The 27,390-nt window shown below is 38.5% G+C and overlaps 1 protein-coding gene and 2 pseudogenes across 1 annotated transcript in view; all 3 read left to right on the top strand.

Annotated features, from left to right (window-relative positions):
• The window catches only part of Frg1 (FSHD region gene 1), a 33,338-nt gene extending 24,853 nt beyond the window's left edge, over positions 1-8,485 (top strand). The window contains exons 6-9 of the mRNA XM_074054777.1: positions 1,496-1,600; positions 6,497-6,588; positions 7,016-7,126; positions 8,380-8,485. Coding sequence (XP_073910878.1) covers positions 1,496-1,600; positions 6,497-6,588; positions 7,016-7,126; positions 8,380-8,416 — 345 coding nt within the window. The 3' untranslated portion in view covers positions 8,417-8,485. The remainder of the gene's footprint in view (positions 1-1,495; positions 1,601-6,496; positions 6,589-7,015; positions 7,127-8,379) is intronic.
• A 6,286-nt stretch (positions 8,486-14,771) lies between these two features.
• LOC141416975 (U2 spliceosomal RNA) lies at positions 14,772-14,972 on the top strand (annotated as a pseudogene).
• A 1,288-nt stretch (positions 14,973-16,260) lies between these two features.
• On the top strand, positions 16,261-22,497 carry LOC109692101 (sororin pseudogene; annotated as a pseudogene).
• The last annotated feature ends 4,893 nt before the right edge of the window (positions 22,498-27,390 follow it).

Here is a 27,390-nt window from a genome sequence, read left to right as displayed (position 1 = left end):
CCTAAAAAACTAGCTAGCATTTGTTGCCCTTAATGCAGAGAAACTAAAGCAGATACCTTAAAGCAACTGAGGCCAATAGGAAAAGGGGACCAGGAACTAGAGAAAAGGTTAGATTAAAAAGAATTAACCTAGAAGGTAACACCCACGCACAGGAAATCAATGTGAGTCAATGCCCTGTATAGCTATCCTTATCTCAACCAGCAAAACCCCTTGTTCCTTCCTATTATTGCTTATACTCTCTCTACAACAAAATTAGAGATAAGGGCAAAATAGTTTCTGCTGGATATTGAGGGGGGGAGCGGGAGGGGGTGGAGTGGGTGGTAAGGGAGGGGGTGGGGGCAGGGGGGAGAAATAAACCAAGCCTTGTATGCACATATGAATAATAAAAGAAAAATGAAAAAAAAAAAAAAAAAGTTTCCTGTTAGTTTAACAGAAAGCCATTAATAGGCAATGAAAGCACGCTTTCTTAAAAAGAAACAGAGTGCAGTATAATACATTCAATTGGAAAAAATTGGTATATAGCCTTAAAAGAATCTCAAAATACGGTGCAGCAAAAAAAAAAAAAAGCGCAGTAATACCTTTTCCCAAAGGTATTACAAAGGTTTCTGTGCACCTTTGGGGCCTATATGTGGGTCTCTCTTATTTTCCACTAAAGAATCAGGACTCTTTAGGCAATAGCCTATTACAAATCTCAAGATAAGACAATAGGATAATTCAAGAGTATCTTAGTCGATATTGCTTCACAAGCTTTAGTTGTTAGTACTGTTCTAACTGGATATGTTATAAATGTTAATATATTTTATAATTATTGTATTTGTGAATATTTTGTCTTGATGTTAAAGGTATTCCAAATTTTTCAAAATAATCAACCAAATATAAATTTTAACTAAAACTAAAAATTGCTAATAGAATTTAATCAAATTTATAATAGTGGGTTAGATACAAGAAAATTAGTTTTCACAGTTTTGTTCAATAGAAATCAGTGTAATAAATCAACATTAAACAACTAAAAGAATTCCACACACAAAAGTCTGTCAGACCTTATTCCTTAAAGTAAATTCAAAGGTACCAAAGGCTAACTTTTTTATACCTTCTGATTTATGGAGAAAATAAATTTTACTTCAAACACTAATATTTCGTTAAATGATTGTATATTAGTCATAACTTTTATTGTCTTTAAACTAAATTTTAACTGAACTAAATCAGTTATATCTTCAGTAAATCTTTTGGAGAAAACAGTTCTATTTTGTGTAGTCAGAATTTAGTCCAATTGGAAGAACATACTAAAAATATTTATTGTGATAATGTTTGAGTAGTAAGATTACAGATGGTTTGGATTTTCTTTTCTATATATTTTTGTATTTTCCAGGTTTACTCTAAATTCTTTATCTTGATTTTAGTATTAGGGAGAAAATTTTCATTTAGTCTGAAGACTTAGGATTTCTTTTGCAGTTATTCTCATAGCTCTTACATTTTGTTATTTTGTTTTATTTAGGGGAAAATGGCTTTATTGGCTTCAAATAGCTGCTTTATTAGATGCAATGAAGCAGGTGATATAGAAGCAAAGAACAAAACAGCAGGAGAAGAAGAAATGATAAAGGTAAACATGACATTTTCTTGCACATTGGTACATGTCACATATGGGATGTGACTTTTTATCTCTTTAAATCCAATAATTGATGGCTAATTTGCACAGTCTGGTTGAGAAATTACTGTACTTTTAATGTACTTTTTTCTGAGAAGTTCCATATGCTTTTTAGGCTGTGGGGTTTTTTCCCTTGCCTGCATTCTAAAATTTAATTTTTAAAATAGATAATATATTCACAAGTACAAAATTTTAAAACAAAAATATATTCAGTTTGCTTGTCTTATTCATGGATTTATTACAGGTGGTTTGACCAAGCACAGTCAAAAATAATAATAAGTTAAAAAGGAAAAAAAAAATTTTTTTGTTTTGTCATGGTGGTACCAAGATTTGAACTTAGGGCCTTGCACTTGCTAGGCAGGCATTGTGCCACTTGAGCCACACCTCCACCAAAAACTTAGAGCCTTTTATGTTTGATGTTTTTTTTTTTTCGGTTTTTTTTTTTTTTTTGTTAAGCAGGTACTAGGGATTGAACTCAGAGCCTTGTTCTTGCTAGGCAAATGCTCTACCATTTGAGCCACATCCCAGCCTCAAAAACAAAAATTTTAAATTCTTCTTGCATATGTTTTACACAGCTCAGCTGATGCATAGAAGTTCTCAGTCAGACCAGTGATATCATCAGTTGTGTTTAAATCATTGTGTTATCTGCTGAATGTTTCCCTGCCCTTAATTTTGTGAAAATACAGTTGAAAGGCAGAATGTTTTTAGTGGAAGTTGGGTGGTATTAGGAAAAATGAATCAAGCATCTGCAGAACTGAACTCTATGCATCCTGAGCACGTGTGGTTTTCCCTCAGCAGATGTCTCTTTGGAGCCATACATCGGTGGATACCAAGGGTCTCCCCTGCACGTTACTCAACTATTCCATCTACTCTGTCCCTATCTCTCCCTGCTTCTTGTTTTTTGTTTTTTTGTTTAGTCTTCTAAAGTTTCTTTATAAACATGAATATGTTTATAAATCTCTGCCTTTTTTTATTTCCTTAATATTGTGTCTTGGAGAATTTTCGCCTATATATGTACATATTTTCTATGTGTGTAGAAAGTTTTCCCCTCCTCTCTTTTTTGTTTTGTCTTTGTTTTCCAGTACTGAGGCTTGATTGAACCCAGGGCATTATACATGTCAGGCAAGCATTTAACCACTTGAGTCACGTCTCTAGCTCATTTGGTTTTTGTTTTGTTTTCTTTTTGAGACAGGATCTCACTAACTTTGTCTAGGCTGGCCTCAGACTTGCACTCTTCCTTGTCTCTTCCTCCCAAGTAGCTGGGTTTACAGTTATGTACCACCATGCCTGGATCCCTCCTCATCTCTTTTAACTGTTACAGAGTATTCCATTTTAGGAATATACCTTAATTTATTTAATTAGTCTGTATATAGATGGAAACTTATGTTCCCTGACTTTTGTTCTTAAAAACTATTGTAGCACATGAGTTCAAATCTGCATTATTTCAGAGATGTGCAAGTAAGTGAATCTGAAGATAAATTCTTAAAAGAAGAATTGTGGAGTTAGGGGGCCTTCATTTATGATTTTGTTAGATACTACCAAGTTGTTTTACTATAGAGGTTGTGTTAAGTTAATACTCCCACCAACATGAATGAGAAGACTTCTAGGTTGGTTGATTGGTTGTTACATGCTTTATATACACTTGAGCATCTACCAATAAAACATAAAAGTCAGCAAAACTTCTAGGGCTCTAACCCTCAAATTCTTGTTCCCTCCTTATGAATAAATACACATGATATGAAACATGAAGAACATAAAACACTTCTTTGGTTTTTAATTTCATCTCAATCACTTAGCTGGAAATAAAAGTTCCTTATTCCAATGAAAATACCCTATTCCAACTTTCTATTTTACTTGAGTATAAAAGTTATATGAACATTTCATATCAAGGTGAAATTCTCAGTAAAACTACACATAACTAGGTAAATGAGGTAGTTAACTGGACTTAGATGAAGGACTAATTTTTTCAACTTAACAAACTCCACTTGAGCTGGGCACTGGTGGCTTGTGCCTATAATCCTGCCTATTGGGAGACTGAGATCAGGAGGATCTCAGTTCAAGGCCAGCTCAGGCAAATAGTTCAAAAGACTTCCATCTCCAAAATAGCCAGAGAAAATTTGACTGGAGGTGTGGCTTAAGCAATAGAGTGCCTGCTTTGCAAGTCCAAAGCCCTAAGTTCAAACACCAGTACCACGATAAAAAGAAAAATCCACTCAATTTTTAATAACTACCAAGCTGTATCTAAAGAATAAGTGCAGCCTTCTTGAGGCATTGTTTTTCTTTTTCTTGACACTCCATTCCAGTACTGAGTATTCTCAGTCTCCCCTAATTTGTCTGTTGGCAATCACAGGTTGCAGCTAGTCTCATCTTGTTTGCTGTATGCAATACAGTAAGGAGGCCAGAGTGAAGGCTGTTAGGGCATGGGGGAACAGGTGCCTTTTTAAAATGCCCTTAATCTTTACAAATAAACTACAAAAAAATGCATGGTCACACTTTCTCTACTGACAACATAATTTATCAGTACCTATCAAATCTCTGTGCTTTCTCTCAACTTCCCTGACATATTTGCTTTTTAATTTTCTTTCTTTTTGGCAGCACTGAGATTTGAACTCAGGGTTTCATGCTTCCTAGGCAAGTACTCTTACTGCTTGGGCCACTACTCCACCAGCTTAGTTTTCTTCTTAGTTTTCACAGTAGTCAGTTTTAAAGTCTTTTAGTATATTTTTTCCTTGAAAAATATTGATGATCCTCTCAAACAAGAATGATAATATCATTAATGCTTTTATTTATTTATTTGGTAGGACTGGGGTTTGGACACTGGGCTGCACGCTTACAAAGCAGGCACTCTGACCCCTTGAACCACACCTCCCAATCCATTTTGCTCTGGTTATTTTAGAAATGGGGTCTTTTGAACTATTTGCCAGAGCTAGCCTCAAACTGCAATCCAGGTATGAACCACCGACACCCAGCCTATTAACTCTTTATTTCATCCTTTGGAGTTGGTTTGTGGTGAAAGAAATGCCACTCTAAAAGATAACATAGGAACTAAAATTTTAATGCTTTTTCCATAGTTTCTCAAAGGGACTTAGTCCTGTCAGAGTCTCAAATTTAATCTAGAATTTAGATATTCTTTTCTAATATTTTGAAAAGTGAAATGTTAGTCAATATTTTTTAATTACATAAACATAAACTAAACCAAGTAGGTGCAGTCACTCTGTTAAATTCAACACAGGAATTGTCATCTTCATAGGTCTCCAGTGAGGTAGCTATTATCTTACGTTTACAACAAGGAGATAGCCTTTGACCCTCTGTATCTCCTCACCTGTTTTAATTAGTCACTTTGTGAAAGTCACTTAACTAGATATAGTGGAGACAGGAACATATGTAAAAATGTTATGATGACATTTGTATAATTGTACGAATTGTACAAATTAATACACATTAGATTGTATAATTATACTAATAAAATGTAGATACAAATAAATTATGACTAAATAAACATGCACATAGTAGAGACAGGATGTATACATAGGCCCAACTGACTCTAGAAGCCACTCTTAAGTTCTGTAACTACTGCTTCTTAGTGAACAGGCCATTAGGAAAATGCTGATGGGTTTCTGACTTACATTTATCTTGCATCATGTTTAAATTACTTTTCGTCTGTATTTCATTATAAAGGTGCTTTGCATTTCTACAAAGAAAACCACTCTCTTGTATTTATAATTTGTTAAAGTAGCTTTCATATGATGAAGTACCTAATTTTCCTGGGTCTTTTGGATTAGTCAAGTACTTGAAATCTCTGAATAGTGATCATCTATGGTTCTTTCCCCTTGCCATTTACATTGTAGGCTCTGTAGACTGTGTTAGCTATCCATATCTATGTCCTGGCCTTATTCATCAAGACACAGTCTCTCCCAACAAAAGGCATGCTGTGTCATAGGCCCTAACCAACCAAGAATGTCCTGGGTCTTCTAACTGAAACTGTCATACATATCATTGCGCACACACACTATTGGTCATGATATTCTAAGCAATATTGGAATCTGAACCACAGAGTTCATTTTGGAGATATGGATCCTTTGGGTTACAAATTTGTAGTTTTCCAGGTAATTCTAATGTTATACTGAATCAGTTAATTTTGGGGCATGTAATAGTAAGTAACTGGCAAAACTTGAGGCTACACAGAGGATTTTTAAAGGGTGGATTCCTGCTGGGTGCAGGTGGCTCACGCCTGTAATCCTAGCTACTCAAGAGGATCACATTTTGAAGCCAACCCAGGCAAATAGCTCGCAAGACCCTATGTCAAAAAAAAAAAACCCTTCACAAAAATAGGACTAGTGGAGTGGCTCAAGGTGAGGGCCCTGCGTTTAAGCCCCAGTACGGCAAAAAAAAAGGGGGGGGGTGGATTCCAATTAAGTAAAAACAAATTGTGTTATGTCAAGAGTTTTAATATATTTGATAATAGTCTGTGCTAAGTAAAAGAGCTGCTGTCTTAAGCTCTCAAAATGATAAAATGAGCCTCATCTATATGGTACAGTTTGACCCAAGTGCAATTACTTCGAGGCCAAAATTAAACTAGTTACATTATTGCTTAATTACTTAGAAGAATTCGATTATGTTTTTCAAATGATTTTTTTCTTTAGTGTTTCTGACACAAGTGTCTTAAGAGAAGCATTTAATGGCAATTGTTTATATAAAAATTAATTTGTGAAATCAAAAACGCATGTCCAGAGCCTGTAATTTTCTGATTCAAGGAAAAAGAAATCATCTAGAATGCCCTTGCTGAACACGTAGAGTGAGGAGGGGGAAGATAAATGTATGATCTGTTGGATTCTCATCTCCAATATCCAGATTAGGTCCTGTGCTGAAAGGGAAACAAAGAAAAAAGATGACATCCCAGAAGAAGACAAAGGAAATGTAAAACAGTGTGAAATCAACTATGTGTATGTATTCTTTTCCTTTTAGACTCACAGATCTGACAGTGAAAAGCTTGTAAGGCACCTTGACAATAGAATACCTAAAGGACAGAAGAGGCAGTATAATATAGACTGTAGGACAAAACATTGATCTGAATGCTTTTCTTTTTTCAAGGCTTCAAAGCTAGTTTTTCTTGGTCCTTAACAGAATAATGCCACAAGGGGTATGCCAGCCAACATTCCCTGATAGAAGGGGGCTATGCAGAGCTACCCAATAACAACTCTCTTAATGGGTCGAAAAAGTCTTCTTTGTAGTTGAATAGCTCTAAGTAAAGAAATATAAGTAGGTTTTTTTAAGTAAGTGAAAAGTCTTTAACAATATTTATAATTTCATAAGAAAACATGTTTAATCAAAGTTTGAGATTTTTTTCAGTGAAGACATTTTCTTTTACAGAAAGAAATTTCAGAGCTTCCAAGACCACAAACTTAAAATAAGTAAAGAAGACAGTAAAATTCTTAAAAAGGCTCGGAAAGATGGTTTTTTGCATGAGACACTTCTGGACAGGTAGATATATATTTTATATATTTTATATATTTCAGTAATCAATGGAAACAGCTTGTATAAACCCATGTTCTTTTTGAGTTACTGTAGTTTTCAAAATTTTTTAATTTATTTATGTGATATTACCTAGACAGGACATAAGTCTGGGAAAAAAATTGTTAAAAAAGAATATCTAATTGGCTGAGTAGCAAGTGGTAAAAGCGCTTTCCTTAGCAAGAATGAGTTCAAACCCCAGTACTGCCAAGAAAGAAAAAAAAAAAGAATATCTAAAAGTTATAAGCACAGAGTGTAAATACTTACATGCTTTATTGTAAGGCTTTCAGGTTTGATTGGAACTATTTCATAAATTTATTTACCATCATCTTTTTTAAACTATTACTCTCAGAGTTAGATAGGTGTTTGAATAATACCAAAATTCTGTGGATTCTTATTCAAGTAATAGAGGTTACTAAAAATGATATAAAAATACACAGACTTGTAAATAGGCTAAGTTAAAAGTTAAATAAAATTGAAAGTTTTATTAAGGTTAGGTTTGTAAGTGTGCAGGATATTTATCATAACACATTATTAATAGTTGTTCATTACATTCATAAGTAGCCTAGGTTTACAACCTAGAAAAACAGGCAAGAGAGGATTAGCTGTGAGCTTAGAGCTACAAATCAAGAGTGCCAGATTGAAAGGGAGTGTGGTAATCTCCTGTCAGTTACTAATCCTAAATTGCAAAATTACTGTTATCCTTTCTCACATTATCTGATAAAGGCATTAGTCATATATTTCCTATTAACTAGTTGGTAGAGTTCTTACCTGAAATGAGTATATGATGTAAGAATTTTTTCTTAGCTGGGCAAATTAATAGGTATCTAGATCTAAGAAATCATAGGAGACTGTATGATATAATCAAGCTATAGACTCTGAAATAGAATATACTGTTTGTCCAGTAACTTTATTGCTTTAAAAATACACCATTGCAACCCTTAGGGCCAGATTAAGTTTAAAAATAATTAAATTACTATTGTGAGTTGAAAAGGCCCTTTGGCAACATTTGTTAAATCTTAGGACATAAATTGCATAAGACTAAAATCCATATTATATAAAAATAAAGTTGAAAGGTGAAACTTGAATGAAATATTTTAATGTAAATGTGGTAATAAAACCAGATGTGAGCACACAGTTTCTAAGCATGAGCTTTATATTTAGTAGCAGCTGACTTTGTATGGTATGTTTTAAAATGATTAATTTTTATTTGTCTTAAACAGGAGAGCCAAACTGAAAGCTGATAGATACTGTAAATGACCAAGATTCCTGTCTGTCACTCTTTGTTTTTTGAATAAAATATTCAGTGGAAGTAATTTTTACAAAGTTCTTGGGCTGTTGTGGAATTATTACTTAAATCTAGTTTCACCAACAAGTTTAATCAAGATTTTTTTCATGTATTTACTTTTGAGTTAACTGTAATATACTTAAAAGTACTACAGAATTTTTTTCTTTTTTCCTTTTCTGGATTCCTCTCAAAAAATATGGTAGAGCACCTGCCTGGCAAGTGCAAGGCCCTGAATTCAAACACTGTTACTGCCAAAAAAAGAAACTCTTGAGAGTATATTAAGCCAGACACTGGTGTCTCATGCATGTAATCCTAGCTACTCAAGAGGCAGAGATCAGGAGGTTCTCAGTTCAAGACCCTATCTCAAAAATACTCAACACAAAACAGGGCTGGTGGAATGGCTCAAGTGGTAGAGTGCCTGCCTGCCTAGCAGGCATGAGGCCCTGAGTTCAGACCCCAGTACTGCCAAGGCAAAACAAAAATCTGTGAAGTACTATCAGAAAGGAATGGTTCTTACACTGCTTGTGGATTCTATCTTGTTGCTTCATAGTCTGTTTGCTTGACACAATACAGGCTTAATCAGTACCTTTATCAAGGACAATTCAAAAAACTTCAGAACAAGCAGCTGGGCAGAGAAAAAGAAATTATCTTTTAGGCAGTGGAGTAGAAAGTAAAAACAATATTAAAAAAGTTCAGAACAGGGTAAGAGAGTAATATTGGGAGAAATTCCTTAATGAGGACAGTTTGGCCACAATGTATACATGTGTATGCTTTCGTCCTCTTGTGTGGAATGGGATGAGAGCTACCAAAGAAGTTCAGACACTAAGCATTGCTGAACTCTGCTCTGCTGAGTTCTTTTGAGTTCCTGAACACAGGATGTCATCCAATTCCATCTAGTGAGTATTCCAAATCCACGTTGTTTTAAGATGCCCAGATGTCATCATGGAAAAGTAAGACTTAAGCTAAAGTTGGCTCCGGCATGTGTCTGCTTCTGACAGTTCATACTGAATCCAATGTGCAGCTGAAGTGAACATCTGTCGCCAAATCTAAAGTTAATGTCCCCAACAATGGGATTGGACTTTGAGCACAGGATAAAAGCGAGAGCACACAAGGGAGGGGTGAGGATAGGTAAGACACCTAATAAACTAGCTAGCATTTGTTTCCCTTAACGCAGAGAAACTAAAGCAGATACCTTAAAAGCAACTGAGGCCAATAGGAAAAGGGGACCAGGAACTAGAGAAAAGGTTAGATCAAAAAGAATTAACATAGAAGGTAACACACACGCACAGGAAATCAATGTGAGTCAATGCCCTGTATAGCTATCCTTATCTCAACCAGCAAAAATCCTTGTTCCTTCCTATTATTGCTTATAATCTGTCTACAACAAAATTAGAAATAAGGTCAAAATAGTTTCTGCTGGGTATTGAGGGGGTGGGGGGGAGAGGAAGGGGGCGGAGTGGGTGGTAAGGGAGGGGGTGGGGGCAGGGGGGAGAAATGACCCAAGCCTTGTATGCACATATGAATAATAAAGGAAAAATAAATAAATAAATAAAATAAAGTTAATGTCCCTCTGTAAGAAATGCAGCTCAGTCACTAGCGTTAGCTGTATGTAGGCGCTCTTGCTAGAGGCTGTACCTAACTTAGCATTCCTGTTCCAGTAGCTGGACATTCCCCATGTTGTGTCTTCTGCTTCTGATCCCTGGACTGAGAGTGGAATCCTCCAAATCAGTGGTTCTGAGTCTCAGTCTAGGCTGGTTTGCTTCCTAAGGGACATAGTTCAGTGTCTGGAGACATTCTGTTTGAAATAACTGCGAGATAATGGGAAGAGGCTGGCACGAACAGGACAGCCTCCCCAACAAGGAATTGACCAGTATAAAATGCTAACAGTTTCAATCTACATGAGGGGGCTTGGTCTAGTCCTTACTTTTCCCAGCCCCCAAGTCTTGAAATTAAACAATAATTTGTTCAGAATCACCTGAGGCATCTATTAATTTCTAGGATACATTTCTAAAAACTCCTTAGGTATGTGGGCTTACTATGTCTGGAATTGAGCCCCAAGATTGCATTTTAACAAGTAATTCTGAAGCAAGTGATATGACCACTCTTATACATACTGCCCTCAAGAGATTGACTTTATACCAAACATTAGCTTAGTAGTATCTAAGACCACCATCTATCTGCCTTCTGACTTCCCAGAAACAAATATTCCATCTGGCCTACATTTCTGTATGTAGGGTGTTCCTGAATTCCCCTACTTCCTGCCCTTATTCCAGTGAGCAGAAGTAATAACAGGTTGACAAGAACATAAATATTTTTAAAAATATGCATTGCCTGCCCTTATGGAGTTACTACTATGCTATAGAGGACAACACATGGTTGTACAAGGCATTTTTGCTATTAAAAAGAGTGCTGAAGTCAGTCTGGGAGAGTGGCAGAGGTTAAGAATGAGTGCATCTATAAAGGAAATGCAAATTAAAACCACACTAAGATTCCACCTCACCCCTGTTAGAATAGCCGTCATTAGCAACACCACCACCAAACAGGTGTTGGCGAGGATGCAGGGAAAAAGGAACCCTCCTTACACTGTTGGTAGGAATGTAAATTAGTACAACCACTCTGGAAAAAAATTTGGAGGCTACTTAAAAAGCTAGACATTGATCTACCATTTGATCCAGCAATACCACTCTTGGGGATATACCCAAAAGACTGTGACACAGGTTACTCCAGAGGCACCTGCACACCCATGTTTATTACGGCACTATTCACAATAGCCAAGTTATGGAAACAGCCACGATGCCCCACCACTGACGAATGGATTAAGAAAATGTGGTATCTATTACCAGTGGAATTTTATGCAGCCATGAAGAAGAACGAAATGTTATCATTCGCTGGTAAATGGATGGAATTGGAGAACATCATTCTGAGTGAGGTTAGCCTGGCCCAAAAGACCAAAAATCGTATGTTCTCCCTCATGTGGACATTAGATCAAGGGCAAACACAACAATGGGACTGGACTTTGAGCACATGATAAAAGCGAGAGCACGCAAGAGAGGGGTGAGGATAGGTAAGACACCTAAAAAAATTAGCTAGCATTTGTTGCCCTTAATACAGAGAAACTAAAGCAGATACCTTAAAAGCAACTGAGGCCAATAGGAAAAAGGGACCAGGAACTAGAAAAAAGGTTAGTTCAAAAAGAATTAACCTAGAAGGTAACACACATGCACAGGAAATTAATGTGAGTCAACTCCCTGTATAGCTATCCTTATCTCAACCAGCAAAAACCCTTGTTCCTTCCTATTATGGCTTATACTCTCTCTACAACAAAATTAGAAATAAGGTCAAAATAGTTTCTGCTGGGTGTTGAGAGGGAGGGGGCGGAGTGGGTAGTAAGGGAGGGGGTGGGGGCAGGGGGGAGAAATGACCCAAGCCTTGTATGCACATATGAATAATAAAACAATAAAAAAAGAAGAATGAATGCATCTTTGCCTGGGGTTAGCTCAGTTGTAGAGGACTAGCCTAGGCATGGCCCTGGGTTCAATCTCCAGAAGCCCCACCTCCCCCCCCAATAAAATGAATGCATCTAAATACTGCCTTCTGGTCTACATTTTCCATCGTGTATATGAGATTGTTATATATAAGCACTACTGAGATACAGTCTGGTTGAACAGTCTCGTGACCAGTGTTGGTAACATTAACAAAATAAAAGTATGTAAAGTAAAAGCACTAACCCAAGACAGAGTGTTCACATTTTTTCAGATTAGATAATTTCAAATGTTCAATCTCCAAATTCACTCACTTTTACCATCTAAACTGCTGTTAAGTATATCTGGCAATTTTGCAAATTTTATACACTATTTTCACTTCTAGAACTTCCATAGATCTTTTTTATTATAATTTCTTTTTCTCTACTGTGATTTCCTTTCTATTTAAATGTTGCTTGAGGTTTGGTTTTTGGCAGACTTTATACTAATTTTAAAAATTCATGTCTAATTTCAATACCTGAGTCACTTGGAATTGGGTTTGTATCAATTGCCTTTTCTTTCAAGTATGTCTCTTCATGTGTCTGATGTAAACAGATTTTATCCTAAATTGCAGAAACTGTGGATTTTGTTTTGTAATTCAAGAGTTTTGTTTTGTTTAGGAAACAATTAATTTGGTTGATCTCAGTCTCCAAATTCAGTATCTTTAAGTGAGTGGGCAACAAGTGAAGTCTCTTTTCAGTTCTGTGGTTTTAGCTGGACTCTTAGTCAACCCCAAGCCTGTCAAGCTCAGGGATCATGTGAGCATTGTGTAAGTGTGACTTCCCTCTTCTGGCTCGCTCCTTGTCAGTACTTCGTCCTCAAGTTCCAGATTCTTTGGCCACTCTGAACTTTGTCCTCTAATTCCTCAGCAAGTAAGAGTAGTGGCACTTACTGGGGCCTGCTTTAAGATATTAAAAATACAACTTTTTGTGTGCTGTTGGGTGTCAAATATAACACCTCGTACATGCTGGTGTAAGAGCAAATTCTCTACAACTAAGCCACATCCCTGGTCCTATAGTTCCACTCTTAATGGGGTTAACTCCCCTCTACTTCCTGCCTGCTGTTTGGTCACTCTCCATTACATCTTCAGATAATTTTTTTTAAATATTTTGCTCTAGGTTTAATGTTTTGTGCAAGATGGTTAGCCTAGTAAATTTATCCCACAATGACCTTCTCAAACTCTTACTGGTTCCTCACTCCATGAATTGAGGACCTGGGCTTTCCTAGATAGTTACAAAATTGACATCCTAAATAAAGTAATAAATAAATCACTAAAATAGATAAATACATTTACACATCTCAAAACATACCTGAATTCATAAAGTGGACTCATTCAACCACCCAAATACATTGTGTCCCTCAATCAGCCTTAGTGTAGACTCTAAGCAGTCTGTGGCTGATCTTCAACTCAGGGATTGTATTTATAAGATTATTCTATTATCTGATGACTAAAAAAAAATATGCTAGCTTACTACCATGTTTTATTATCCAAATTAGTATGACATGATAGTTTTCATGCTGGCTGAAAAACATCAAAAATGGCTTTCTTCTCATGCTACTTACCTTTTATGGTATTGTCATAATCACCTGAGAAACTCAGGTGTGTATGATAATGAAGAAAAATCTGGCATTAGTTACTGTTTAACTTATGCCAGTGAGCTATCTTAAACTTTACTGAGGCTTATTTTCTGTGATGGAGAAAAATAGCTTTTCTTCCATTTATCCTTGTTTTTCAACACTGGCACATATTTCACTTAAAAAATAAGGGTTTTTTTCACAGTATATATGAGGACTAACAAAAGTCTGCAGGTGGTTCTTTTTCTTACTGTGTTTTGCAAATCTAATGAGGTTTTGCAATCCTGCTCTGAGTGCTGCTACTAGAGATAAAGGGTGTATCAGTCCTTTGTGTTTAATTTTCCATCATACAATTTCCTAATTCTGGTCCTTGATGGTAAGTAGAATTGCAAAGAAGAGAGCAAAGGAAACAGCAGTCTCTTTATTCCTTTAAAAGGAATAAAGCAGCCCCATAAATCCTACTTTAAATTAGCTTTAAATAGAACTGGAATTGTTTGTATCATTTCTTGATGTTCTTTAGGAAAATAATTTCCCCAATTACACTTTCATATTCCCCTGTTCTTTTTTGGCCCAAAAATTTTCTAGAAGACCTACCAAATATCCCATCACTGCCCCTTCAACCTCTTCCACCTTTCCACCTACCATTACCCACTGTTCTTTACCCATATTCCTTTTACTTCTGTGCTCCTTCTACAATTGAAAAATGTGTAAACACTTGAGCATCTAGCACAAGGGTAAACAAAAACTTCCAATAAAGTCCCATGTGGTGGCATATGTCTATAATCCCAACTACTTGGAAGGGGCTAAGGTAGGAGAATCTCTTGAACTCAGGAGTTCAGAGCCAGTCTGGAAAACATAGGATACTGTGTCTAACAAAAAGTATATGATAAAATTTTCTAATAGATTTATTTTTGATTCTCTCATAAAAATACTCCTGATTATTTCCAACCTAAATTCAGCTCTCATTCCAGTGCACCCAGACTTGGAGAATCAGGCTTCATGTGACCCAAGTACTAGTTTTGAAATGCCTCACAGTCCCCACCCATCAACTCAGACTTTGAAACACATGCCATCCACACCCATCACCACTGCAGCTCTACCCAGGTCCTGCACCCACCTGCAACATGGCTCACTGTTTTCCTTGTCACTGTCTCCCACCCTCAATTTCAGTGATGTCAGCTCCCACATTGATGACCTTCCATTTACCTGCCTTAGAAATCCTGTCTTCTCTATCATTTCTTGGCCTTTTAGCTAAGATCAAGTGTAGTATCTGTTCTTGCCAGTTTAATATCTGATACATCCTCTATCTGAGAACAATATATTCAATGGATTTTTGGAACAGGGAGGTGGAATAGGAGCTTGCTCCGTCCACTGGTATTGACCACCGGCATCAGACCTGGTATTGCAGTAACTCCAGGAATGGAGAACCAAAAAAAAAAAAAGAGAAAATTCTGTCTCCTCATCTCAGTTGATCTTTTATTCAACCTTAAACTAACTACAGGCCCAGCTAGGGTACACATTTTTCCTTTGCTTTACCTTTTTTTCTAGGTCAGAAAGCCTCACCTTTAAAGGTGAATGACCTTTCTGAACCATGGTTGGCCATCCCTTTTACCCAGTGTATTTTTCATTACCAAAAATAAAGTTTTTAAATGTATTTCCTCAGTTCCCAGTTGTTTTTGTTATTCCATTTATTTAATTTTCTTGACAGTTTATTTCTAAAGCTCATAAGTTACTAGCTGTTTCACATAAAATTATGTAATATTTAATGAAGAGTTCATGGTGCACAAAGTAACATTTTTAACATAAATATTTTATCTTATAGCACACCTCTAAGAAATTCCACATCTTACCCAGTTGCAAGTATAATCGGGATCCTTGGTCTTCTCTTTATTAAAAATTACTTGGCCAGACATTGTAGCACACGTCTATAATCCCAGTACTCAAGAGGCTAAGTCAGGAGGATTGCGTGTTGAAGGACAGCCTGGACTACATAGCAAGACTCTGTCTCCCCCACAGAAAAATCACAGATGTATTTGTCTATGATGTAAAAATGGATCAACAGCCATTTTATATTTGGGGGAACATATTTACTCTTACTTCTGTGGTTCTGCCCCAGATCCCCTCAATGTAACTCATTCTTAAGAGTTTGGGGAATAATGCTTATAGGCCTCCCATTTCAGTACCTAGTGTCACAAGCTGATAAATACTAAATGCACTAGCTTGTTCCTTGTTCTCAGTATTCTTATCTCACATCAAACCCAAGAGAAGGAGGAGGGTTTGTTACCAGTCAGGTGACGAGTCCTTTTGCTCTACCCAGATAAGAATCCTGGGTATACAGCAAGTTTCCAGTGCTGACAGTCCTGGGCCCTTTGAGTACCCAAGACCTAGGGACTGGACAGGCAGAGTCAGAGGCTTACAGCTCCACACCCTGAGAGCTAAGGGCCTATTGCTCCAGGCATTAGAAGCAGGAGACTTACAGCTCTAGATACTCAGGCTTATCACTCTGGGCTTTAACTGCTTGTGGCCCAACAGTTAACAGCTATAGTAATCCTTGCCTCCTAGCAGCAGTGGGCAGTGGCCATAGATCTCAGCAAAAGCAGAAGGTGGCACCTGGTACTGGGACCCTCAGCACTACAGAGACAAGTGTTAAGCTCTTGGACTCACCGTATCAACAACCTTAGCCATTGATAGTGACAGGTATTGCAACTTTCAGGCCTAGGATGTTTGAGACCCTTGGTCATAGAGCTTGGCAGCTTTCTGGAACTTTCCAGAAAGTTTGCCCTCGTTTCTGTTGCCTCTTCACAGTCCTCTTGTGTCTGTCACTTCTGTCCCAGCTGCTCTCTGGAATTCTTCAGCTGCCATCTTGTCACCACTGCCACTGTCACTTCTGCCACCACCAGGGTACAAGTTCTGCTATCTCTGCCACTGCCATCACTCCACTGCCACTTCTGCTTTTTCCATGCTCTCTTTGTGTTACCAGCTCAGCCTATTCAATTTTTGATAAAAAATCAAAAGTAGGGAAGAAAAGACCACTCAGAGAACTATTTTATTTGGCTTACTGTTGCAACACCAGGAGGCAGAAGGGTATCTGCTGGCTGACTTGAAAAGTGAGCTAAAAGACCACTCAGAGAACTATTTTATTTGGCTTACTGTTGCAACACCAGGAGGCAGAAGGGTATCTGCTGGCTGACTTGAAAAGTGAGCTAAAACCAGGCACAGTAGTGCATGCTTTTAATCCCAGCACTTGGGAGGGGAAGGCAGGAGGAACTTGAGTTCAAAGTCAGCCTGGGCAACATAGACCCTGTCACAAAAAAAATAAAAATAAAAGTGATCTAAACTACCTGCTTATATAACCAGAAAGGGAATGTGGCAAGAGTGTCTGCACCACTCATGGCACAATCTCTCATGCAAATGAAAGACCTCATTTGTACCAATCACAGCATTTCCTCATGCAAATGAGGGAGATCTGTTTGCATTAGTCACAGCCCTTCTGCTCAGTTACCAGGGCAAGTGCTCCCCCTCCGTCCTGGGTGGAAATGGAAATGGCTGCAAAATCATTAAGTTCACTGAGGCTTGTATGGCAAAAAGTACAGCATGAACTGTTTAAAACAGTCCTGGCTGTGACAGTGACTTTAGGAGCTGAGGTTGTGCTTCAGCAGGAAGCAGCTGTGGTTGCTGTGTAGCTTCCTCAAGTTTTCTACAGACAGTCTCAAGCAGCCCCAGCAGTCTCTCTTTGGCTGCTTGGTGGTCCTTTGCTCAAGGCAGCCAGGGCACCAGGGAAGGACCTAATAACCCTCGAGGAGTCAAATTGCCCTGGGCCTGAACATCTTAGCTTCTTAAAGGAAAAATAAACTTTACAAGGGGTACTTACAAAAAAAGGTTATAGTTAACAGTAATAAGCTCTGACAATATGTAACTCCTGCCCCAATGCCCTAGGAAAAAGTGGGTCCCCCTTATCTGTCTCGAGTTTCACCTTGATTTTACAGAACCAGGTCTTTCATGCTCAGCAATGTGGCAGATTTTATACCATGAATGACACTCCTTATTGAAACAACTAATCAGCCCATTGGATTAAAAAAAAAATAGTAGTGCTGGGTATTGAATCTAGGGCCTTATGCTTGCTAGACAAGTGCTATACCACTGAGCTACACTCCAGCCCTGGATAAAATGTTTTTTAAACATTAGCCAGGCACTGGTGGCTCATGCCTATAACCCTAGCTACTTGGGAGGCAGAGATCAGGAGGACCAAGGTTGAAGCCAGTCAGGGCAAGTCATTCCTGAGACCCTATTGTCAAGAATACCCAACACAGATGGGCACTGGTGGCTCACACCTGTAATTCTAGCAACTCAGGAGAGAGAGATCAGGAGGATCATGGTTTGAAGCCAAACCTGGGCAAAAAAGTTCACAAGACCCTATCTAAAAAAAAAACAAACCATCACAGAAAAGGACTGGCAGAGTGATTCAAGCGGTAAGAGCACCTGCCTAGCAAGCATGAGGCCATGAGTTCAAACCCCAGTACCACAAAAAAGAAAATATTAAAAAGGGCTGGTGGAGGCTTAAGTGGTAGAGCACCTGCGTAGCGTAGCAAAGAATGAAGCCATGAGTTTGAGCCTCAGAACTGCAAAAATGTGTGTGTGTGTGTGTGTGTGTGTGTGTGTGTATTTAAACATTATTTATCTAGCACAAAAGTGTGGAATGTATAGATACCAACCAAGGAAAAAGCAGGAACCCTGAAAGGTGAATGAGTATCAAAGTTAGCTCTCACCTTACAGTTTGCCACATCAAGGAAACTTGGAGCTTTGAAAACACTCTGGAGGGAGTCTGACTGCGGTGGCTACACCTTCAGGAAACAGTGAATGACATTAAATCTTACTGCACAAAAGGGAGATAATACAGAGATACTTTGTCTTTTACTTGTCAACAAATGGAAATGAAGGAGATGTAGCCAGTAGCTGGCTTCAGGTGGGTTTGTAACTCCAAATCACATTACTTCTTATTTTAAAAGAAAACAAGGCTTCTTTAAAAGCTTCTTTAAAGGAAAAATAAACTTTAAGTGGAGTACTTACGATAAAAGCTTAAAGTTAGCATTAACAGGCTCTGACAATAATTAACTCCCACCCCAATGCCCTAGGGAGAATTGGGTCCCCCTTATCTGTGTCAAGTTTCACCTTCTTTATGAAGGAACAAATGATAAATATATGATGAATGTAAATTATTCAAACTCCTAGATGCAAAGTAGAATGGTGGTTGCAGAGGCTAAGTGAAGGGGAAAGAAATGGGAAGGTATTTGTCAAAGGCTACAAAGTTTCAGTTATATAAGTCCTAGAAATCTACTATAAATTATAGTGCCTATAATTAACAATACTGTCTCATACACTTAAAATTTTGTTAGCTGGGTAAATCTTACTTTAAGTGTTCTTACCTCAAAAAAATAATAAGAGGGCAGGAGGAAACTTTTGAAGGTTATGAATATGTTTATGGCATAGATTACAGTTATTGGTTTATAATTATATACTTATCAAATTATATACATTAATTATGTACAGCTTTTTGTATGTATATCCAAAAATTTTGAAATATTTTTTCTTTTTTGTGGTACTGGGGTTTGAACTCAGGGCCTACACCTTGAGCCACTCCACCAGCCCCATTTTTGTGAAGAGTTTTTTCAAGATACGGTCTCTCGAACTATTTCTCCTGGCTGACTTCAAACCTCTATGCCTCCAGAATGGCTAGGATTATAGGTGTGAGCCACTGGTGCCCAGCTTAAAGGATTTTTTAAAGCAAACCAAGGGAGTGAAAACATAAACTGCGTTCTGGGAGAAGATATTTGCAATACATTTTTTTTGGCAGTTCTATGGGTTGAACTAAGGGCCTTGTGCTTATTAAGCAAGCACTCTGCCACTTGAGCCATGCCACCAGTCCATTTTGCATTGTTGTTTTATGTTTGCTTGGTTGGTTGGTTGGTTTTTGGTGAGACTGGGGTTTGAACTTAGAGTTTTGCCCTTGCAAAGCAGGCACTCTACCACTTGAGCCACACTCTAGTCCATTTTGCTCTGGTTATTTTGGAGATGGGGTTTCTCGAACTATTTGCCCAGGCTGGCTTTAAACTGTGATCCTCCTGATCTCAGCTTTTACATTAGTCATTTTTGAGAGAGGATCTACTTTTATGCCCAGGACTATCTAAACCGCAATCTTTCTATTTATGCTTCTCTGCATAGCTGGGATGACAAGTGTATACCAGTAGGCACAGCCATTGGTTGAAATGGTTTTGTTTTTTATCCCCCAAGGCTGGCCTTGAACTGTGACCCTCCTAATCTCCACATCCTGACTAGCTAGGATTACAGGCTTGAGCCACCATGCCCAGCCGGTATTACACTCTTATTAGTCAGTTTTCTGCTACAGTTATGAAATATTTGATGGTGGTATTTTATGAGGAGGTTTATATAGCTCTCAGTTCTGATGTTGCTGACACTGCTTGGACAGCATCATAGCATTGAGAGTATGTGAAAGAAAGCAATCACATGAAGACTCAGGGAGCCAGGAAGAGCTGGGGTCTCATGACTGCTATGCTAATCACTAGAGGGTATTTCCCCATGACCTCATGACCACCCAACAGACCCTTATCAACTTGGTTCATCAAGGACCAACTTCCTAACACATGAACCCTCGAGGGACACACTCGAACTATATCTAAGCATAGCAATAGTTAACTGGTTGAGGACTAGGATTTATATAGAGAGAGCAACTGTGAGTTAAAAAGAAAAGAAAGAGGATAGCTTGATTTTTACCAAACAGGCAAAACATAAAATCAGAATTTCAAAGAGAGGAAATGCAAAAGCCCATAAACACATGAGAAAATATCCAGCCTTACCAATAGTGATAGATTGGTCATGTTTCACAACTGGCTTTCCAGGGAGGAAAAGCCCTAACTTGTAGTATTTGCTTATTTCTGCCGGGTAAATGTCATAGATTATTCAGGTTACCAGTGTTGTGCTACTAAACACAACTGGCTCTTATGAACCAGTGAGAGCAGATTTCAGCAACCCATCACGTTAGTAATTCGGAAACTATAAAATAAAACTTCAGTGAGACTGCATTTTCAGCCACCAGACTAATAAAAATTACAAAGTCAGTTAATACAAGAATTGGCAAGAACATGAAACAGTGGGAACTCTCCTCATCCCCTTTTGTAGTAGTAAGTAGGATTAATGGCTTTGGTTGACTAGGTTCATATTCCACATAAATTCCCCTCCTTAGATCTTTGCATTTAACATTCAAACTCAATGTTTGTGTCTAAGAGTAGATCTTGTCTTTTCTGGCATGATTCTGATTGGATGATGTGTAAGATTTTGGTTGGGACTGGAGATGTGACTGAAGCAGTAGAGAGTGCCTGATTTGCAAACACGAAGCCCTTAGTTCAAATCCAAGTCCCACCCACTCCCCCAAAAATTGTAGTTGATTGGGTTGTGCTTCATGTATTTTTACTAGAAAAACAAAAACAATGCTGTAAATTTTTACTTTGTAGCCTAGAGAATAGAGAGAAAATCTCTGAGATATATTCTAAAATGAAACCTTATCCCCAAGATATATTTATACCCCTTCCTCCCTCCCCACAGCTTAGTCCTTGACCCAATTCTTCTTCTGTAACTCATACTTCTTCCAATACCCATCACAAACTGAAGAGTTTGTACATACAGGCTGAACAGTGCAAATATTATTTCTATTTGTATGGAGTGAGCAAGGAAGAGAAAAAACGAAAGAGGTGTGGTTGAAGAAACAGGAGAGGAGGACAGGCAATGCATTTTCCCACAAAACATTGAACTTACAGAGTTTAGTTTCCTCAGCTCTATCAGGGTCCAATTAACTGATCGTCATGTATTTATTGCATCAGGCATTGTGTGATATGGTAATAAACTACATAGGCATGATCCTTGTCTTGAAGAGTTAATAGACAGGCAGGCATAAAAGAAATAACCCATAAGTGATTGATCAAATAATTATAACTATGCAAAGTACTGGCATGTAAAAGTACAAGATATTTGAGAATTAATTAATAGGGTAAACAAACTTGGTTTGGAGAGATGTAGGTTAGGAAAGATTTCCATAAGGCAGATATATGCCAAGCCAAACTCTGAGAGATGTGTAGAAGCTACATATATGAAGACTGGTGTAGGAGCTCCTCTGTCAGCAGCGGTAGCAGCAGGTGTCCTCTAAGTAAGCGCAAGCCTGGGTTGGCCATGGTGGAGGAGATCTAGACTGATTGTAGACTTGTCTGAGAGTCAAACGCTGTCCAGAGGGGCTGCTCAGCACTCTGGTCCCAGGACCCCATTTCCTACTAATTCTCTGTGGAGGACGCAGTGGAAATTGGGCTCTGATCTCCTGAGCATCCTTCCTGAAATTTGGCAGAAGGCACTCCATGCAGCTCCAGTCAAAAAGCCCATTGTCTTGAAGAAGATTGTGGCTCATACTGTACAGATCCCAGCTGCCCACTTGCCTCATAGTAGCCCTAGGATTGCTTTTCTCTTAGAGAAAGAGAACAATGACCTCTTCAAGATAGTGTCCCCCTCACTCCCACCACCACTGCTGTGCTGTCCACCCTGAACATCAAATCCAACTCCAAGGAAGGAGAACTAGATGCCAGAGATGTGGAAATGTCTAAGAAAGTCAGATGCTCCTACGTTGCCTACAGACCACAAACTCTAGCTCTACCTCCACTTGTCCTTCTTTGGCTTGGAGGGGTCTGAAGACTTGTCCAGAATCTCACTTGTAGTGTATTCCAAACTAATTGTGGTCCCCTGCCAAACCCTAACTCTCTAGAATCTCTCCCATAGTTGTGAAAGAGAAATGAAAGAAGAAAAAAGGACTGGAGATCTTGAAATCAGAGTTGGATGAATGAGCCACAGCCATGAATGCTGAGTTTGAAGCTGCTGAGCAGTTTGATCTCCTGGTTGAGTGAGATGAAGTGGGGGTGCACCTGGTCATACTCTCCTCCTCCTTGTACATACCCTTCTCTCAGTGGAGAAGACACCTAAGTTTCCATCCACTTGTCTTGTTTTCTGTCCAAATGCTGTTGCTGCTCATAAGCCCTGTCCTCCTCAGAGGGAAACTTTCTCAGTTTCAGAAAATGGGACCTGTCTAGGCCTGACCACTCACTAGTGTCCTGAGTAACCCACAAAGTGTTGAGCATGAGAGGCCACCTCTGCTCTTTTTGGAACTGTGGCTGTTCTGAATCAGCCCTGACAGGAACAGGCCCCAGGGAGTGTGGCTGGCCTCAGGCTGTCTCTGCAAGGTTGCCCTCTGTTTGTAGCTTGGGTTCCAGCCATGAACTAATTTATGTAAAGAGACTTTGTGTTCCATGGGTTTCCTGTTCCATCCTGTAGACAGTCCAGGAGAGAACTCACAGGCTGAGAGACAGTTCTGCCCTTAGGGAAGAAGCTAGACATTGAGCCTGAAGAGCCCAAGTTTTGAAGGAAGCTTTGGCTGGGTTTCCAACTGTAAACATTTACTAATGGGAGCTCTGTTAGTATGTCTGTGTTCTGCTATTGATAGTGGCAATGCCAGGTTGATGGGTTGATGAAGTGCTGTTGTTTAGGGCAAAGAAGATGCATTTCTGAGTGGCCACCAGGTGCCATGGACTCCAGCTGCTATAGTACCAGAGGCTCCTGGTCTGGGGGCTGGTCACCTGCACAAAGCGGGAGTGTCCTTCAATCTGTTCCTTCCAAAATGAGCTGCACAAAGTACTCAGCCCTGGAATATGGATCAAAAGATACCAGTGTCACCATAATTTTACAACCATGCTTACAAAGTTCTAGGCAGCTTTTCTTGCATGCCAAAAAGCTGCAGGGGTTGATAGCAACTTTCTCTGTTAGCTTCCTTATGCTGTCACATGAGAACACTGCTGAGGGAAGTGCTGAGAGTGGAAAGGGTGAGAGGCACATGTATTTGGTGAATTTTTGCCACTTCCCTTTCATCAGTTCAGTAGAAGGTATGGTTTGAAAAGCTGCCCTCCCCATGACTCCCACCATAGCCCAGGCTGCTGCACTTTGGATGTTTACAAGTTCACAGAAGTAGCAGCTAAGAGAAGTAGGGAGGGGCTGGTGGATAATGAGGATGCCAGAAAAGATGAGTGCTCCACAAGGGAGGGGTGAGGATAGGTAAGACACTTAAAAAATTAGCTATCATTTGTTTCCCTTAACGCAGAGAAACTAAAGCAGATACCTTAAAAGCAACTGAGGCCAATAGGAAAAGGGGACCAGGAACTAGAGAAAAGGTTAGATCAAAAAGAATTAACCTAGAAGGTAACACACACGCACAGGAAATTAATGTGAGTCAACTCCCTGTATAGCTATCCTTATCTCAACCAGGAACACTTGTTCCTTCCTATTATTGCTTATACTCTCTCTTCAACAAAATTAGAGATCAGGGCAAAATAGTTTCTGCTGGGTATTGAGGGGGTGTGGGGGAGAGGGAGGGGGCGGGGTGAGTGGTAAGGGAGGGGGTGGGGGCAGGGGGGAGAAATGAACCAAGCCTTGTATGCACATATGAATAATAAAACAATAAAAAAAAAGAAAGAAAAGATGAGTGCTCAAGTAGGGTTCTGGGTGGAGCGGTGCTTGCCTGGTAGGCACAAATGGAGCCCTCTGCAAGGCCCAGGATATCCATTCAACACCTCATGCTGTCAGACGCTGCAAGCAAGTTCCCATGGCCAGAATAATCCCAGATGGCCTTGACTGCAGAGCTCTGGTCCTTACTGGCTGGCTGGTAGGGCAGAACTCTGCAGAATCAGGAAGAGTAGAATGATGTTCACTTGATCTCATCACTGCAAACCTTCTTCTGTCCCTGAGGAGCTGACTAGTATAAATGAAACTTAGAATTTTGTTGTAAAATAAACCTGATTAAAGAATTTCTGCCTATCATTTAAAAAAAATGGCCAGCATAGGGGAAAATATGCCCTGTATAGGAACTCATGGGCTGGAACATTGAGATAGGAAGGAGCAGGGTGCTTTGGATGAATTGCTTTTTGACTGGAAGTGAATGAGTGAGGGACAGTGATGAGAAAGGAAGTCAGAACAATGGAGTTTCTGAGTAGAGGATTCTGAGCTACATTGGGAATTCTGGACTTCACTGTAAGGTTAATAGTAAATCACTGTAAGCAAGGAAATAATATAATCCAATTTGCATTTTAAAAAGATCATTCTGATTGCAGTTTAGAGGATGTTTTGGAGAAGAGTGTGAGAATTCATTGCAGTGATTGAGGCCAGAAATTATGGTAACTTGGAGTAGCGTATTGGCAGTGAGGATGGAGAGATGACAAAATTGTTTAAAACATAATTAACTGTCTTAATCATTAATATTAAATGTGGGGGCTGGGAGCATGGCTCAAGTGGTAAAATGCCTGCCTAGCAAGCATGAGGCCCTGAGTTCAAACTCCAAAACTCTCAAAAAAAAAAAAATTAAGTGTGGGAGATAAAGGAAAGAGGCATCTGGGCAACTCCTGTGTTTCTGGCATGACCATTAGAATAGGTATACTATTTACTAGATAGAGAAAAAGTAAGTTTGAAGGGAAAAGGTAAAACTGATGAATTCCATTTCTGACTTGAAGTGCTTACAAAATCTGAGACAGCAGCTACAGAAGATATGGGAGAGAATGAGATCAGCTTGAGAAACAACATAGAATAATAAAAGTAGATAGGGCATTGACCTAGGATTTCCAACACTAGTGTGGTTTAGTGGAGAAGGGGCTTGCAAAAGACTAGGGAAAGAAAGTCAAAGAAGATTGCAGAAAATCAGGAGAATTGTAGTAAAATGGAATAAAAGAGAAGCCTCTTAAGAAAGAGGGAATGACCAACCTTACCTAGTACACAGAAAGACCTAGTACAATGAAAATTATCTTTTGCATTACAGATCTCATGGATTACCTCAGGAAGAGTATTTTGGGCAAAGTATTTGGCTCAATATTTTGATGGAGAATTGTTAATGGGTGAGAAAGAGGTAAGAAAAACAGATACAACAAAGCTGGTTCCACACTTCTGAATTTACAGGAACAACAATAAATGCAAAAGATTTTTGTATTATCTTGACAGGGTTAGCAAGTTTTTATTTTGCCAAACAGAAACATTTTTAATATTTGGCCTGCTGGGGCCACCATTTTATTTTAAAAATCATTAAATTAAAAAACAAAGAAGGATATGGCAATAAAGGACAGTCCTTGGAAGAAGACAGTTGGTGACCTTTATCTAACATTTTATCTCTGTACAGATAGACATGGACAACATTAGCTTATCTGTTTCTTATTTTACCATAGACATGTGAAAGCCTAATTGTGGTATGATACCAGTCTATGGATCAGTGTTTAGAAATTTAAGTGTAGTTTTTGAGGAGTTTTGGCTATGCAGGGAGTGTGGTGCTCATAACAGGATCCAAAGGAGACTTTTTCCCCTTAACATAGATTTGTGTATGTTTAAATGCTAATGTCAAGAAGACAAAAGAGAAGAGGTTGAAGATGGAAGAGAAAAAAGGCATAATTTATAATAGCTTGGTAGAACTGAAAAGGAAGTACAGGAAGTGGAGACACTAGATTTAAGTGGAAACTTCTCTACTGTGGCAGGACAAAACTAGGAAAGGATGGGTATAGATTTAGAATGTGCATAGATCTGGTGACAGAGAAGTGGGGTAGTTCCCTTCTGAAATTTATATTCTCTCCACAAAGAAGACAAGGTAATCTAAGAGTAGTGGGAAAAATGATCAAAGTTTCAAGAAGAAGCTTTGAAAGAGTGGTTAAAGGACGGTAACATGCATGAGAATCAGTTTTCCCACACAGTGTTAGGGGCACAGTAGATTGTCATGAATTTAACAATACCCAATCTACTGAGGAGAATGTAGATGTATAAGATATAGTTAGCTGTATTCATCCAGGATTGGGGGGATATGAAGAAATAGGCTGAAGAAAGCAGAAAGACCCATCAAAGAATAGGTGTAATTGTCTGCAATTTAGAAGGCTAAGAACTCATCTAAACTCTAAATACAGCTGAATAAGCTGGATGTCTTCCATTTTTATGCTCCCTTTGTATAAACTAATTCGAGAGTTATAGGGCTTACATAAGACTTTGGGAAACAGTGTAGTGGTTAAGTGTGCATGCTTCAGAATTAGAAAACCTAGCACTTACTTTGCATAAATCTCAGATTTCCTACAAGATTGGAATAGCACTTACTTCATTTTTGTATGGAGAATACATATTGGCTTCCAAGAAACTTCTGGAAGACAATCCATTTGTAACTTGGTGATTCTTTTTTTCTTAATCTTAAAGTATTAATTGTCCCAGATGCAGCCATACATTTGATCATTTTAAAATCACACTTTTAAAATAATGACCAAAATCCTCTTTTTCTACCTTTCTAATGTACTTTATGCACATAAATATAATGCATTGTGACTTTTTAAAAGAATTCAACTTTTTTATTAGCATATATTAATTGTGCAAGATAATGGGTTTCATTATAACATTCTCATTCATGTATGTAATGTACTTTGATCATATTCACTTCATTGCCCTCTCATCCTTCTCCCCCTTCCACTGGTACCCATCCTCTTTCATGCCTTTTTAAAAATCTAGATTCCACATATGAGAGAAAACATGCAATTGTCTGAATCTGGCCTATTTTGCTTAATATGATGATCTCTAGTCCTTTCCACTTTCCTGCAAATGACATAATTTCATTCTGAAATAAAACTATATTGTGTATATATACCACAGTTCCTTTACCCATTTATCTGCTGATGGACACCTAGGCTGATTCCATAACTTGGCTATTGTGAATAGTGCCGTGGTAAACATGGATGTTTATTGTG

Source organism: Castor canadensis, chromosome 14 (assembly GCF_047511655.1).
Source record: "Castor canadensis chromosome 14, mCasCan1.hap1v2, whole genome shotgun sequence".
Classification (NCBI taxonomy): domain Eukaryota; kingdom Metazoa; phylum Chordata; class Mammalia; order Rodentia; family Castoridae; genus Castor; species Castor canadensis.
Note: the sequence above shows the minus strand (reverse complement) of the source record. Positions and strands in the feature narration are given on the sequence as shown.